The sequence below is a fragment of the Haematobia irritans genome, chromosome 1, assembly GCF_050003625.1.
Source record: "Haematobia irritans isolate KBUSLIRL chromosome 1, ASM5000362v1, whole genome shotgun sequence".
Lineage (NCBI taxonomy): Eukaryota > Metazoa > Arthropoda > Insecta > Diptera > Muscidae > Haematobia > Haematobia irritans.
Window position 1 is genome coordinate 231,016,702 of NC_134397.1, and position 18,034 is coordinate 231,034,735.

The window sequence follows — 18,034 nt, forward strand, 5'->3', positions numbered from 1 at the left end:
TTTTGCCAAAATTTGATTTCTATAGAAATTGTATGACTATAGAATATTTTTTCAACATTTTATTTCTATAGAAAATTGTGTCAAAATTTTATCTCTAGAGAAAATTTTGTAAAAATTTTATTTTATAGGGACTTTAGTCGAAGTTTTATTTCTATAGACAATTTAATCATAATTTTATTTCTATAGAAAATTTTGTTAAAATATTATTTCTATAGACAATGTTGTCAAAATTTTATTTCTATAGAACACTTTGTCAAATTTTTATTTCTATAGAAAATTTTGTCAAAGTTTTATTTCTATAGAAATGTTTGTTAAAATATTATTTCTTAGACAATTTTGTCAAAATTTTATTTCTATAGGAAATTTTGTCAAAATTTTATTTCGGTAGAAAATTTTTTAAAAATTGTATTTCTATAGAAAACTTTGTCAAAATTTTATTTCTATAGATAATTTTGTCAAAATTTTTTTTCTATAGAAAATTGTGTCAAAATTTTATTTCTATAGCAAATTTTGTTGAAATTTTATTTCTAACGAAAATTTTGTCAAAACTTTATTTCTATAAAAAATTTTGTCAAAATTTTATCTCTATAGAATATGTTGTCAAAGTCTTATTTCTATAGAAAATTTTGTCATAATTTTATTTCAATCTTTGCAAAATGTGTCCATAGAAAATTTTGTGAAAATTTTATTTCTATAGGAAATTTTGTCAACATTTTTTTTTTCTATAGAAAATTGTGTCAACATTTTATTCCTATAGACAATTTTGTCATAATTTTATTTCTATAGAAAATTTTGTCTAAATTTGATTTCTATAGAATATTTTGTTAAATTTTTACTTCTATAGACAATGTTGTCAAAATTTTTTTTCTATAGAACACTTTGTCATTGTTTTTCAAAATTTTATTTAGGTAGAAAATTTTTAAAAAATTTTATTTCTATAGAAAATTTTGTTAAAATATTATTTCTATAGACAATTTTGTCAAAATTTTATTTCTATAGAAAACTTTGTCAAAATTTTATTTATGTAGAAAATTTTTTCAAAATTTTATTTCTATAGAAAACTTTGTCAAAGTTTTATTTCTATAGAAAATTTTGTCAAGATTTTATTTCTATAGATAATTTTGTCAAAATTTTATTTCTAAAGAAAATTTTGTTAAAATATTTTTTCTATAGACAATTTTGTCAAAATTTTATTTCTATAGAAAACTTTGTCAAAATTTTATTTCTATAAACAATTTTGTCAAAATTTTATTTCTATAGAAAACTTTGTCAAAATTTTATTTCTATAGAAAATTTGTTGAAATTTTATTTCTATAGGAAATTTTGTTCAAATTTTATTTCTATAGAAAATTTTGTCAAAATTTTATTACTATAGAAAGTTTTGCAAATATTTTATTTACATAGAAACCTTTGTAAAAAATTTTATTTCTATAGATAATTTTGTCCAAATTTTATAACTATAGAATATTTTGTCAAAATTTGTTTTCAATAGAATATTTTGTCAAAATTTTATTTCTATAAAAAATTGTGTCAAAATTTTATTGCTATAGAAAATTGTGTCAAAATGTTATTTATATAGAAAATTGTGTCAACATTTTATTTCTATACCAAAATGGAAATATAAAAAAGAATTATTTGTACCACAGCAAACTATCTACCATGTTTGATAGAATTCTACCGACTATGGCAACTGTGCTTACAGAGCCTCTTGCAAGAGAACACCTCTTATAACATACGTTTGAAATTTGGAACTGGATGCTAGTACATGGTCTCTAAAAACCATGCAAAACTGGCCCATAACGGTCCCTAATTAGATATAGCCTCCACATATAAACCGATTTCCAGATTTGACCTCCAGTCTCTTGGAAATTCCATCCGATGCGGTAGAAATTTAGCCTTCTACTTCCATGCGAAAAATGATTTAAATCGCATCATAATTATTTATAGACTTCTCTATATAAAGGGATCAACTAATCTGACTTTTTTATCTAACATAGACTCCATAACTACCTTGTCATCAACAACAGCCACAAGAACACCAATTTTTAGTAAAATTTCGGACGCAATCCATGGTGGAGTATACGGACTGGCGGATCTTTCGACCATATATACTTGGTTTTAATTAAATTAAATTAAAAAACGAAAATTAAAAACATGTGAATTTAAAAATCCAAATTTAAAAACTAAAGTGTGGTTAAAAACCTCCCGGTAGGGCTCGAACTCTTAATACGAGATTCAAAGTAGATTGCTAGATGGTATTGTAGATGGTAGCACTCATGATTATATCCTAGCAGAATATGAGACTTTGGTAATGAGTTTTTTCTGGGTAGTGTTTGAAAAACTGAATCAACTCAATGTCTCGCAGATGTAAGTAAAAATTATTAGCAAAATGAAAAAGACATTTTCATTTTTTCCTTGGGTTTGATATTTTCGTTACTATATATTATATTGCTTCAATTTGAAAATTAGTGTTTATAACTTACCCAAATTGAAATCATTATCCAGATAATAGGGCACTTTTTGATTCACCATTTTCCAAGCTAAACGTACACAGGCACTGACATAATGCGTCAAAGGAGGACATGATTCCAAACAAGAGTATTCATGCAGCGTTGATAGAACCTAAAGGTATAATAAAAAACATTTTGTGAAAATATTAGGCAAAATCAAGTTCCACCTCATTTATCCAAGCGCATTCATTACCTGATTAAAAACAGATCTTTCAATTTCACCCAGAGGAAACGTTTCAATGGTATCATGTAAATGTTGTCGTATTGAACGATCCAAGGCCAATGTGATTTCATTTGTACTATCCAGAGGGCAATTTAAGGTTCGTCGAACTTCCATTACTTTACGTTCCCGCATGCCATGACACAAACGAAACGAAAGCTACAATGAAACAAAATGGAAAATATTTTTATTTGGAGAAAACTATTCAATTCAAATAATTTCAAATAACCCTTATTAGTAGCAAGGTCATTTAAGCCATGGCAATTAATCAATGATTACCCAAATACTTAAACCCATAATTACCATTCCCATTTGCTAATTCACAAATCGTTTGTGGTTTGAAAATTGGACCAATATTTCTTTAATCGCATTTGTTATTATTTGTTAAAAAAAAAAAAACTAACCAGTAATTTTAACAGTTTTTCGTTAAATTTAAAATTTTGCCTTAGGTTAGTTTTGTCTGCAGGTGATGAAATAGATCATTTCTTAGCGCATGAAAACAATAGGAAACTCTGGTTGCATATCACTTAAGTCATTGATTGTGAAAGGCTTTGAATTTGAAAACGAAAGTTTCCATATCATTGAAAATCGACATTTGAATGCCGATGCAAATAATATATTTTATTATTAAGTGATTTAATGTAGTGGTATTTCCATTATTATTGACTGTCTATAGATCAATGAATTCATTAGGTCTAATTAGACTTTGAATTTTGGCAATGAAAACTAGTTGTTATTGAATTCATCGGAGACTTTTTGGAAAATCTTATTGTTACTGCAAACATACACAGGAAAAAGACAGTCGTTAGACTGATTAAACAATTAACTTATGTTTGTTGAACCGTTTTATTTTGTTTCAGATTACTTTTAAATTTGTTTAAGAAATTTTCCCCAGCCTAATGCACTTCCAGTTTTAACAACTGAACCAATCCTATGATATTTTGTTGAATCAACTTGAATGATCCATAATTATTAACAGCTCCTCACTAGTTATTGTCCGAGCCCTAGTGAATGGGTGCTAATCCACAAAAAAAAATTATATTTAAAAATTTTATTGAATTATAAATGAAGCAAATGTAAAACAGTTGTAAGTAACGAATTAAAATCTACAATTAAATAACATCTAAATTTAAATATAATATATATTTTCCCATATAGGTATTTCAAATATAAATTTGTTCTTAATCGCAAGAAACCCGTTATGTTAAATTAGGTGGCAGCCCAATGTAAAGGGTGATTAAATTGTAAGGGCCGATGTTGAATGTGAACCACACCTAAACGCCAAGTTTTTTTTCGAATTTTATTTGACATTTCTCTATTTCAGACTTACTCAATTTGAACCATGCACGTCGTGAATGGGCAGAATGGTTCCAAGAAATGGCAACAGTGGATGATCAATTTTCGAAGAAAATCATCTTCAGTGATGAGGCACATTTTCACCTCAGTGGATTCGTCAAAAAACAAAATTGCCGCATTTGGGTGAATGAGAATCCAAGAGTGATTGTCGAAAAATCAATGCACCCACAAAGAGTGACTGTTTGGTGCGGTTTATGGGTTGGCGGCATCATCGGGCCGTATTTTTTCCAAAATGAGGCCGGTCAGGCAGTAACTGTGAATCATCGAAAATTCGGATGAAGGTGTGCCACCGAGGTCGCGGCGCCCATTTGGCCGATATTTTGTTCCATACATAATTAAGTAATACCAATATATCATAATAAAATAAAATTACAATAATTTGAGATAATTCAGCACATTAACGGCATAGAACCTCCATTATGCCTCAGTGTCATCGAAAATTTGGACCATCGGATGAAGGTGTGCCACCGAGGTCGCGGCGCCTATTTGGCCAATATTTTGTTCCATACATAATTGAGTAATACCAATATATCATAATAAAATAAAATTACAATAATTTCCTAAATAGTTTGTGTCTTATTCAAAATCAACATCGGCCCTTGAAATTTTAACCACCCTTTACCAGACTCATATAGACTATTCAGTCCATTGTGTTACCACAGTGTGGTGAACTCCTGTGAAAATGATCTTTTTTATTGTTGTTCGTAATTGATTATGTCTGCGATTATGTCCAAATTTTATTTCTATAGAAAATTTGGTCAACATTTAATTTCTATAGAAAATTTTGTCAAAATTTTATTTTTATAGAAAATTTTGTCAAAATTTTATTTCTATAGAAAATTTTGTCAAAATTTTATTTCTATAGAATATTTTGTCGAAATTTTATTTCTATAGAAAATTTTCATAAAATTTTATTTCTATAGAAAATTTTGATAAAATTTTATTTCTATAGAAAATTTTGTCAAAATTTTCATTGCTATAGAAAATTTTATTTCTATAGCAAAATTTTTTTTCCCAAAAATTTCAAAATTTTATTTCTATAGAAAATTTTGTCAAAATTGTATTTCAATAGAAAATTTTGTCAAAATTGTATTTCTATAGAAAATTTTGTCAAAATTTTATTTCTATAGAAAATTTTGTCTAAATTTTAGTTCTATAGAAAATGTTGTCTAAATGTTAGTTCTATAGAAAATTTTGTCAACATTTTAGTTCTATAGAAAATTTTGTCAAAATTTTATTGTTGTTGTTTCGATCTTAGCTTTAAAACCATTGCGTTGACTAAACTACAAGAGTAGCTTAACCAACAGAGGAAAAGAATGTTTGTCAAATTTATTTGGGCAAAGCCCTATATACTGCAAGATGGTTGGATGGACGCATGTTTCGGAATTATTCCTCATTCCTCATCAGCATCCTCTACTTGCAGCAAAACTATCAACCAATTATCAGAATAAATTCGGGTAGTTCACTAAACCCAAAGTGATCCACAATCGAACCCTCCGCAAAAAAGATTTATGGTAGTTGGCCTCTGCCCAAATAAATCTTTGTACAAACATCTCTCTTTTCCTTTGACACTGTCAAATCATCGATTTGAGTGCAGTTGGCTGGGCTTATTTTAAGCGTGCTTCCTCTTACTTCCTTCGTTTTTGTTTTTTATTGTTGGTTTGTACTTCAATCATATGTTATTTGTTGTTTTGATCTCATCTTAAAAAAAATATTTCTATAGAAAATTTTGTCGAAATTTTATTTCTATAGAAAATTTTGTTAAAATATTATTCTTATAGAAAATGTTGTCCAGACTTTGTTTCTATAGAAAATTTTGTCGAAATTTTATTTCTATAGAAAATTTTATTTCTATAGAAAATTTTGTCATAATTTTATTTCTATAGAAAATTTTGTCAAAATTTTATTTCTATAGAAAATTTTGTAAAAATTCTTATTGCTATAGAAAATTTTGTCAAAATTTTATTCCGATAGAAAATTTTGTCAAAATTTTATTTCTATAGAAAATTTTGTAAAAATTTTTATTGCTATAAAACATTTTGTCAAATTTTTTATTGCTATGAAAAGTTTTGTCGAAATTTTATTTCTATATAAAAATTTTGTCAAAATTTTATTTCTATAGAAAAATTTGATAAAATTTTATTTCCACAAAAATTTTGTCAAAATTTTATTTCCACAAATTTTTTTCATAATGTTATTTCTATAGGGAATTTTGTCAAAATTTCAAAAAAAAAAAAAAAAAAAAAAATTTAATTTTTTTTTTTCAATAGCAAATTTTGTCGAAATTTTATTTCTATAGAAAATTTTGATAAAATTGTATTTCTATAGAAAATGTTGTCAAAATTTTATTTCTGGAGAAAATGTTGTTAAAATATTATTTTTATAGAAAATTTTGTCAAAATTTTCTTTCTATAGAGAATTTTGTCAAAATGTTATTTCTATAGGAAATTTTGTCAGAATGTTATTTCTATATAAAAATTTTGTAATTTTTTTTCTATAGAAAATGCTGTCAATATTTCATTTCTATACAATATTTTGCCAAAATTTTATATCTATAGAAAATGGAAGTACCTCTTAGTTGGACAGGAATGTTTTGTAAAATCTACCAAAACATCAAGAGTTCTACCAATCTATCAAACAGTAAAAAATCTACCAATTTTATTTCTAAAGAAAATTTTGTCAATATTTTATTTCAACAGAAAATTTTGTCAACATTTTATTTCTATATAAAATTTTGTAATTTTTTTTTTTCAATAGTAAATTTTGTCGAAATTTTCTTTCTATAGAAAATTTTAATTAAATTTTATTTCTATAGAAAATGTTGTCAAAATTTTATTTCTGGAGAAAATGAAAAAAAATATATTATTCTTATAGAAAATTTTTTCAAAACTTTATTTCTATAGAGAATTTTAACAAAATGTTATTTCTATAGGAAATTTTGTCAAAATTTTATTTCTATAGAAAATTTTGTCAACATTTTATTCCAATATAAAAATTTTTTTCTATAGAAAATGTTGTCAATATTTTATTTCTATACAATATTTTGCCAAAATTTTATTTCTATAGAAAATGGAAGTAACTCTTAGTTGGGCAGGAATGTTTTGTAAAATCTACCAAAACACCAAGAATTCTACCAATCTATCAAACAGTAAAAAATCTAGCATTTTTTTAGAATTCTATCAATTCTGACAATCGTGCCTGTCATCCTTTGATGGAGGGTATAAAAAGGCTTGATTAAAAATTCAATTGATTCCTTTGCCACATTCAATTAATTTTTTTTTTTTGAAAACTGAAATATATTTGAAATATTTTTGATTTAATTAATATGGTAATTGAGATAATTAATATTCTAATTAAAAGCGTTTGTAACACATCGAAATATTAGTCTAAGACCCCATAAAGTATATATAATCTGGGTGGTGGTGAAATTTTGAGTCGATCTGAGCATGTCCGTCCGTCCGTCTGTTGAAATCACGCTAACTTCCGAACGAAACAAGCTATCGACTTGAAACTTGGCACAAGTAGTTGTTATTGATGTAGGTCAGATGGTATTGCAAATGGGCCATATAGGTCCACTTTTACGTATAGCCCCCAAAATTTGGCTTGCGAATCCTCTAAGAGAAGCAAATTTCATCCGATCCGGCTGAAATCTGGTACATGGTGTTAGTATATGGTCTCTAACAACCATGCAAAAATTGGTCCACATCGGTCCATAATTATATATAGCCCCCATATAAACCGGTCCACCGATTTGGCTTGCGGAGCCTCTAAGAGTGTAGTGGTGTAAGTATATGGTCTCTAATGACCATGCAAAAATTGGTCAACATCATAAATAAATAATTTTTATAATTTTTAATGGATTCTAACGCTTGTCGGAAACGTTTACCTCAACCATTTTCAAAAATTCACAATTTTTTAGATTGGATTTAGCATTTTTTTCTACAAAATTTAAATGATTTGTACCATTTTATGAATTCTTACTCTGTTTTTAACCTATTTGAAACAAAAAAAGTTAAACTTATCCATTAAAAGTATGAAAAAACCAAGTTATAAAAAATTTAATTAAAAGAACTTCCTGTGTAGTTAAAATAAACAACATCATTGGGAGTGCATCTTCTGGAAGTGATTTTAAAGGTGTGCCTTTGGAAGAACTTCCAAATTTTTTGCTGGGTATATAGAGCCGCCATATAAACCGATCACCAGATTTGACCTCCGGAGTCTCTTGGAAGACCAAAGTGCATCTGATTCAGTTCAAATTTGGTACGTGGTGTTAATATATGGCCTCAAACACCTATGAAAAAATTGGTCGAAATCGGTCCATAATTATATATAGGCGCCATATAAAACGATCCCCAGATTTAACCTCCGGAGCCCCTTGGAAGAGAAAAATTCATCCGATTCGGCTGAAATTTGGTACGTGATGTTAGTATGTTGTATCCAACAACAATGCAGTAATTGATTCATATCAGTCCATATTAAATATATAGCCCCATATAAACCTCCGGTGCCTAATGGAGAAGCAAAATTCATTCGATCTGGTTGAAATTTGGTACGTGGTGGTAGTATATGATATTTAACAACTATGCCAAAAGTGGTCCATACCAGTCCATAATCATATATAGCCCCCATATAAACCGATCCAGAGATTTGGTTTTGGAGTCTCTTGGAGGAGCAAATTTCATCCGAGTCAGTTGATATTTGGTTCATTGTACTTACCTATACATGACTTTGTGGTCTAATATATACCACGTATGGACTAACTCACAATTTAGAAAACGATGTTAAGAAGTTTTAAGATACCACAACCCAAGTAATTCGATTGTGGATGACATTCTTTCATAGAAGTTTCTACGCAATCCATGGAGAGTACATAAGATTCGGTCTGGCCGAACTTACGGCCGTATATACTTGTTTGATTTAAAGTCAGTTGTATCAGTTAATTCTGCAATTTATTACAATTTCAATCATATTTATTGGTGACAGTTTTTTTCTGTGTACAAAAAAACAAACTCCATGCATAAGTTCCCTCAATTTTACTATATTAGCCATTTGAAATTTGTCAATGAGACTGCATCCATGTTATTCAATTCTATACAAAATATGTTCCAGTATAACTTATTCACCAACTAATTTTAGTAATTATACCTCAAAATAATGTATTTTTCATATTATAAAATATCATAAAATGACCCATTTACTTACCACTATTATTGAGAATAAAATTTTCGCTTTCAAATTATGTACATTTTTCAACTGAGGCAAACTGTCGAGAGCCTCCAATGTGTCTGTCCTATTCTCCAAATATAGTAAACGATACTGTGAAACCATGCTGCTAGAAAAATATAAAGAAAAAAAAAACGACAACCAAGATAGGCAGAGAAAAATTTACAAGATAACAACAAAACTAGGTAAAACAATTGAAATTAGTCATTAAAAAAATAAGCATCGATAATTTTTAAAAAAATACTTGAAGCCAAAGGGGCGCGCATGCGCATAAACATCTTATCTCGTTTAACAAGGCGAGAAAGTGATTTTGCGGTACAAATTCCCAACTACTTACGAGCCTTGGAGATGATGAAGGTGTTTGCTTTGAAACGAGAGTGATTTCTATGCTACAACATCTGCACGATTGTGTTGGCGTTGGGTCAAATTTGAAACTCACCTAATTTCTTCATTGGTTGAATCATCGGAATGATAGCCATCACTACAACTGCTATTGCTTCCACCTTTAGGGGAACTAATAATGCTGGGATTGTTGCTTGGACCACCATTCACACTTTCGGGTCCCATCATCTGGAGGACCACTTCACAGCCCCGGGCAAAATTCATAAGAAGTCCTGCCGCAGGCCTTTTCTCCAAATTTGCTTGCATGTCTACACGTTTCACTTGACCCACTGCTTTCAGAACCTCCTTATCATTTTCCACACGCTGTGCGAGATTTTCTATGAGACTAGTTAATTGTTTTAGGGCCGGTTTATCCAATACAGTTAAAATGGTTTTATTATCAATCAATCGTTGCTGAATATCTCCATAGTTAATAGCCAATAGACGTTGATGTGAAGAATGTGCAGGATCTTGATTTGTGGTTACCAAACTTAGCTCTTCCAGTTTATGCAATGCTACCTTATAAGTTTCCACATGTCGTTGCAATTCTGTCTTCAATGCCATATGCAATGATATCAATTGTCCCGATTGATCTGTGGTCAAGCCATGTACCCCCAAACCTTGGACCGCATCATTGAAGGACTTGCGTGTTTCCCTTATCGTATGTCGTAGATTTGGTTCGTATTGCACTAAAGATTGGAGAAGTTTTAAACATCGTTGTTTCAATCCTGGATCATGAGGATTTGAGAAGAGTTTCACCAATTGCCAGAGAACAGCCTCCGTTGGTACATCGGGTTTGGGTGAAGGATTCACTGTGAGTAATCTTGAAAGTAGAGTGTACACATGCTTTAGTGAAAATCGAAAATTTTGACAAAATTTTCTATAGAAATAAAATTTTGACATAATTTTCCATAGAAATGAAATTTTGATAAAATTTCCTATAAAAATAAAAAATGACAAAATTTCCTATACAAATTAAATTTTGATAAAATTTCCTATAGAATTTATTTATATATATATATATATATATATATATACAGTCTGTCAAGAAAGTCTTTTGACATTGCCAACTATTTCAACTTCTAGAAATAATTGAAATATTAAATATTTTATTAAATTTTTAATTCTGTGTACGTATGTATACTTTCCAAAATACATAATAATTTTTTTTTTTAAATTTCATTATATTTAATTTTGGAACAAAACATAATTTTTATCCCATTGTCAAAACACTTTCTTGACAAACTGTATATATTTTGACATAATTTTCCATAGAAATGAAATTTTGTCAAATTTTCCTATAGAAATAGAATTTTGTGAAAATTTTCTATAGAAATAGAATTTTGTCAAAATTTCTTATAGAAATAGAATTTTGATGAATTTTTTATAGAGATAAAATTTTGAGAACATTTTTTATAGAAATGAAATTTTGACAAAATACCCTATAGAAATGAAATTTTGACGAAATTTCGTAAAGAAATAAAATTTTGACAAAATTTCGTATAGAAATAAAATTTTGTCCAAAGTTTCTATAAAAATAGAATTTTGTCCAAATTTTCTATAAAAACAAAATTTTGACTGAATTTTCTATGGAAATAAAATTTTGACAAAATTTTCTATAGAAACAAATTTTGTCCAAATATTCTATTGTAATAAATTTTTGTCAAAATATTTAGTTTTCTTATGGTCATTTTCATGTATTTCGGTTAGACTTTAACTCCCAGTTAACAGAAAGTAAAATCGAAATATCTTCTCTCCGTTTAACTTTAACTGAAAATTTTTTAGCAGTTAAGTTGCTAACTGGCATATGGAATATATAGACATGATGACAGACATGTCCATACTACGGTTTAAAAGTTCGTTAGCTAACGTAGCAATAACGGAGCTTCCTGAAAATGGGGGTTAGTTGATTTTTAGAATTTTTCAAATTTTGGGGATTTTTCGTTCGGCTTGAGGTCATGAACTAATGAAAAATGGTGTAATTGTGTTTCATTTATTTTCTAAGATTAAAGTAATGAAAAACGGTTACACCAGCAATTTTCATTAGTTCATGACCTCACGCCGAAAGAAAAATTTCAAAATTTTGTTAAAAATTCCTATAGAAATAAAATTTTGTCCAATTTTCTTATTGAAATGACATTTTGTAAAATTTTCCTATAGAAATGAAATTTTGACAAAATTTTCTAAACAAATGAAAATTTCCTATAGAAATAAAATGTAGACATAATTTTCCATAGAAATGAAATTTTGTCAAATTTTCCTATAGAAATAGAATTTTGTGAAAATTTTCTATGGAAATAGAATTTTGTCAAAATTTCTTATAGAAATAGAATTTTGATGAATTTTTTATAGAGATAAGATTTTGAGAAATTTTTTTATAGAAATTAAATTTTGACAACATTTTGTTTGCTATAGAAAAAATGTTGACAAAAACTTCATATAGAAATGAAAAGTGCACAAAATTGCCTATAGAAATAAAATTTTCAAACAATTTCCTATAGAAATAAAATTTTTACAAAAATTTCCATAAAAATTACATTTTGTCAAATTTTCCTATAGAAATAAAATGGTTACAACATTTTGTATAGAAATAAAATTTTGATAAAATTTTTTATAGGAATAAAATTTAGACAAAACATCCTGTAGAAATAAAATTTTGAAAAAAAAAATTGATAAAATTTTCTTATAGAAATGAAATTTTGACCAAATTTCCGATAGACAATCTCCATAGAAATAAAAAAAAAATGGTAAAATTTCCTATAGAAATAATATATGTCAAAAAAATTGACAAAATTTCCTAAGAAAAATTTTTGACAAAATTTCCTATAGAAATTAAATTTTGACAAAATTTCCTATAGAAATTAAATTTTGACAAAATTTCCTATAGAAAGGAAATTTTGACAAAATTTCCTATAGAAAGGAAATTTTGCCAAATTTCCTATAGAAATAAAATTTTAACAAAATGTTCTAAAGAAATAAAATTTTAACAAAATCTTCTATTTCACAAAAAAATTCACAAAATTTTCTTTGGAAATAAAATTTTGACAAAATTTCCTATAGAAATGAAAATTTTAGAAAATTTTCTATGGAAATGAAATTTGAAATTTCTATAGAACGGAAATTTTGACAAAATTTCCTATAGAAAGGAAATTTTGAAAAAAAAAATTCTATAGAAAGGAAATTTTGAGAAAATTTTGAAAAAAAAATTTTGAGAAAATTTCCTATAGAAATGAAATTTTGACAAAATTTCCTATAGAAATAAAATTTTGACAAAATTTCCTGTAGAAATAAAATTTTAACAAAATGTTCAAAACAAATAAAATTTTAACAAAATCTTCTATTTCACAAAAAATTTCACGAAATTTTCTTTGGAAATAAAATTTCACGAAATTTTCTTTAGAAATAAAATTTTGACAAAATTTTCCAAATAAATAAAAATTTGACAAAAAATTGATAAAATTTTCTTATAGAAATTAAGGTTAGGTGTCAGCCCGATGTATCAGGCTCACTTAGACTATTCAGTCCATTGTGATACCACATTGGTGAACTTCTCTCTTATCACTGAGTGCTGCCCGATTCCATATTAAGCTCAATGACAAGGGACCACCTTTTTATAGCCACTTAGAGAAGCTTTGAAACCCTCAGTAATGTCACCAGCATTACTGAGGTGGGATAATCCATCGCTGGAAAACTTTTTGGTGTTCAGTCGAAGCAGGAATCGAACCCTCGACCTTGTGTATGCAAGCGGGCATGCTAACCATTGCACCACGGTGGCTCCCAGATGAAATTTTGACCAAATTTCCTATAGAAAATTTCCATAGAAATAAAAAAAATTGGCAAGATTTCCTATAGAAATAATATATGTCAAAAAATTGACAAAATTTCCTAAAATTTTTGAAAAAATTTACTATAGAAATTAAATTTTTAGAAAATTTTCTATAGAAATGAAATTTTGTCAAAATGCCCTATAGAAAGGAAACTTTGACATAATTTCCTATAGAAAGGAAATTTTGACATACGTTCCTATAGAAAGGAAATTTTGACAAAAATTCATTTAGAAATACAATTTTGACAAAATTTCCTGTAGAAATAAAATTTGAGCAACATTTTTTAAAGAAATAAAATTTTGATAAATTTTTTTTGGAAATAGAAATTTGACAAAATTTTCTATAGAAAAAAATTTTGACAAATTTTTCTTTAGAAATAAATTTTTCACAAAATTGTCTAAAGAAATAACATTTTTACAAAGTTTTCTTTGGAAATAAAATTTTGACAAAATTTTCTTTAGAAATCAAATTTTGACAGAATTTTCTATAGAAATATAATTCTGACAAATTTTTCTATAGAAATAAAATTTTTACGTTAATTTTTGTCTCTGTCTTAATATTGTTAGTTTGTACTCACCTCGAGAAAAACGATTCCAATAAATAAGCACTGTGTGGTAAATGTTCCAATAACAAATCAATTGGTAATTCCGCAATAACAGATCTCAGTACGGATGGCCCCAAACGACCAACTACACCAGCAGCTTCACGATATTGTCGACCTTCGGAGAGTAACATCAGACGTCGTAATACTTGACGGGGGCTGGTTAAAAATTCACGACCATCCCGCGAAGGTCCACGTATACGTTCACGACTATCGGCCATCGTTAAGGATTCTTGATGATTTTTCAATAGAATTTGTCTCCTGTCGGATGGGGTACGTGACGGTGAGGATGGTTGTATGTTTGTTTTGGAGGGGGTAGTTAGGTCGATTATCTTTTTTTTTTGTAGATAATTTAGGAACAAAAAATATGGATTTTGAATTTGAAAGTTAATGGATTAAGTGCTGGATGATGGTGATATTTATACATAGATACGGTACTATATACATGTGATGTTTTCGGATTTTTTTTAGCATAGATAAAAATGAATTCCAATGATGAATGAGAAAAAAATAAAAATGGGGATCTTACAACATGATGACAATGTGATCTGGCAAGGATGGGGATCGAAACCTTATGGTATGGTATTTTTCATTAATCACATTTAAATTGATTTCCTTCTGTGGTAGACGTCAAAGATATGTATGAAATCTCTAAAAATAGATAAAAAGTGAAAATAACATTTATTACCAAAGTAAAATTTTAAATACTGCATAGCTTTACTAGCAGTTATCTAGGTTATATTATGTAAAATCCTATGCTCCTACATATATATTTTTTTAATTTGGTTGAGAAATAATTATATTGCATTTTTATTCATTAAGGGAAGTACAATAGGAAAAGTCAGTTGATGAAAAATGTAAGATATGCGGTAAAGTTAAATGTGTATCATATGAGGAAATGCATTGTTGGAAATGCTCACATTAGGGAAAATTAAAGAAAACCATCAGTCAAATAAACCGACATAGATATCTAGTTAAAGTACAGATTCCAAAATAGTGATTAACTACCTGTAATCCGGAAGCATTCAAATTTAGATAATCTCTAATGAATTTTAAATGGGTCTCTCAAACTAGGGATAAAAAACTCGAAAATCGAATAATTAACCTTCTATAAAAGACAAATAGGAAAAATTATAATTCTCAAATTTGACAATATGTCAGAAATAACATCAGCACCAATAATGACCTTCCAACGGCCGACAAAGTCACACGCTGCACGGTCGTATTGAGAAGATAGACACTTTTATATTTTTAGTGCCAACCATCGGGGAGCAATGCCCGCCTTGCATACAAAGGGTCATGGGTTCAATCCCAATTTCGACCAAAGATCAAACATTTTTTTCAGTGACGTATTTTCCCCTCTCAGTAATGCTGGTGAGTGTTTCAAAACCTCTCTAAGTGGTTTCACCTCAATGTGAAACGGCGTTCGGACCACTCGACCCACAAATAATCTACCAAAAGTTGGAGAAAATTTTACCAAAAAGCTACAAAATAAAATATCTTATTTTGCAAAATTTTATTTCTAAAAAAATAAAATTTTGTTAAAATTTTATTTCCATATACAATTTTCTCAAAATTTTATTTCCATAAAAAATTTTTGTCAAAATTTTATTTCCATAAAAAATTTTGTCAAAATTTTATTTCTAAAGAAAATTTTGTCAAAATTTTATTTCTGTAGAAAATTTTGTCAAAATTTTATTTCTATAGATAATTTTGTCAAAATTTTATTTCTAAAGAAAATTTTCTTAAAATTTTATTTCTATAGAAAATTTTCTCAACATTTAATTTCCATAGAAAATTTTGTCAAAATTTTATATCTATAGAAAATTTTGTCAACATTTTATTTCTATACAAAATTTTGTAAAAATTTTATTTCTATAGAAAATGTTGTCAAAATTTTATTGATAGAATTTTATTTCTATAAAAAATGTTGTCAAAATTTTATTTCTATAAAGAATTTAGTCAAAATTTTATTTCCGTAGAAAATTTTGTCAAAATTTTATTTATAAATAAACTTTTGTTTCAAAATTGTATTTCTGTAGAAAATTTGCCGACAGTTTATTTCTATAGAAAATTTTGTCAAAATTTTATATCCATAGAAAATTATGTCAAAATTTTATTTGTTTCAAAATTGCATTTCAGTAGAAAATTTTGTCAAAATTTTATTTCTATAGAAAATTTGTCAACATTTTATTTTTATAAAAAATTTTGAAAAATTTTTTCTACAGAAAATTTTGTCAACATTTTATTTCAATAGAAAATTTTGTCAAAATTTTATTTCTATAGAAAATTTTGTCAAAATTTTATTTCTTCAGAAAATTTTGTCAACATTTCACTTCTATAGAAAATTTTGTCAAAATTTCATTTCTATAGAAAATTTTGTCAAAATTTCATTTCTATAGAAAATTTTGTCAAAATTTCATTTCTATAGAAAATTTTGTAAAAACTTTATTTCTGTAGAAAATTTTATAAAAACTTTATTTCTGTAGAAAACTTTCTCAAATTTTTATTTCTATAGCAGATTTTATTAAAATTTTATTTCTATAGAAAATTTTGTCAACATTTAATTTCCATAGAAAATTTTCTCAAAATTTTATTTCTATAGAAAATTTTGTCAAAATTTTATTTCTATAGAGAATTCTGTCAATATTTTATTTCTTTAAAAAATTTTGTCAGCATTTTATTTCCATAGACAATTTTGTCAAAATTTTATTTCTAAAGAAAATTTCGTCAACATTTTATTTCTGTAGAAAATTTTGTCAAAATTTTATTTCCATAGAAGATTTTGTCAAAATTTTATTTCTATAGATAATTTTGTCAAAATTTTATTTTTATAGAAAATTTTGTCAAAATTTTATTTCCATAGAAAACTTTGTCAAAGTTTTGTTTCCATAGAAAATTCAAAAAAAAAAATTCAAATTTCAAAATTGTATATCTTTAGAAAATTTTGTCAAAATTTTATTTCAATAGAATCTTTTGTTAAAATTTTATTTCCATAGAAAATTTTATCAAAATTTTATTTCTATAGAAAATTTGTCAACATTTTATTTCTGTAGAAAATGTTGTCAAAATTTTATTTCAATAGAAAATGTTGTCAAAATTTTATTTCTATAAAAAATTTTATCAAAATTTTATTTCCGTAGAAAATTTTGTCAAAATTTTATTTCTAAAAAAACTTTTGTTTCAAAATTGTATTTTTGTAGAAAATTTGTCAACAGTTTATTTCTATAGAAAATTTTGTCAAATATTATTGCAATAGAAAATTATGTCAAAATTTTATTTCTAAAGAAAATTTTGTTTTAAAATTGTATTTCAGTAGAAAATTTTGTAAAAATTTTATTTCTATAGAAAATTTTATCAAAATTTTATTTGTATAGAAAATTTGTCAACATTTTATTTCTATACAAAATTTTGAATTTTTTTTCTACAGAAAATTTTGTCAAAATTTTATTTCAATAGAAAATTTTGTCAAAATTTTACTGCTATAGAAAATTTTGTCAAAATTTAGTTTCTTCAGAAAATTATGTTAAACTTTTATTTCTATAGAAAATTTTGTCAACATTTTATTTCTATAGAAAATTTTGTCAAAATTTCATTTATATAGAAAATTTTGTCAAAATTTCATTTCTATAGAAAATTTTGTAAAAACTTTGTTTCTTTTTTTTTTTTTTTTTTTTCAAACTCATTTATTTGCAATCTATTTACAGGGAAATAATAAGCAAAATTTTATAAAACCTTACGAGTAACAGATATTTAAGTTCTAAAAAACTTAAAAAAAAAAAATACAGATTCTCTTAGCTACAACAAAAAAAAAAACTATTTTAATATAATAATTTTAATATTACTGATAGTTAACAATGTATATATGACAACATATTTTCATTATTATTTTCTAAATGGGAGATCTAAAATGTGC

At 26.5% G+C, this 18,034-nt stretch overlaps 1 protein-coding gene across 3 annotated transcripts in view; it reads right to left on the minus strand.

Annotated features, from left to right (window-relative positions):
• The window catches only part of LOC142222513 (uncharacterized), a 57,338-nt gene that overhangs the window by 1,470 nt on the left and 37,834 nt on the right, over positions 1-18,034 (minus strand). Inside the window, exons 2-7 of one of the 3 annotated variants that reach the window (XM_075292808.1) lie at positions 14,648-14,769; positions 14,095-14,379; positions 9,749-10,513; positions 9,289-9,415; positions 2,704-2,889; positions 2,484-2,622 (exon numbers count right to left, since the gene is read on the minus strand). In XM_075292808.1, the coding sequence (XP_075148923.1) occupies positions 2,484-2,622; positions 2,704-2,889; positions 9,289-9,415; positions 9,749-10,513; positions 14,095-14,379; positions 14,648-14,652 (1,507 nt within the window). In that variant the 5' untranslated portion in view covers positions 14,653-14,769. Of the gene's footprint in view, positions 1-2,483; positions 2,623-2,703; positions 2,890-9,288; positions 9,419-9,748; positions 10,514-14,094; positions 14,451-14,647; positions 14,770-18,034 lie in introns of all 3 variants that reach the window. The other 2 variants (XM_075292725.1, XM_075292889.1) reach the window with 2 other exon arrangements.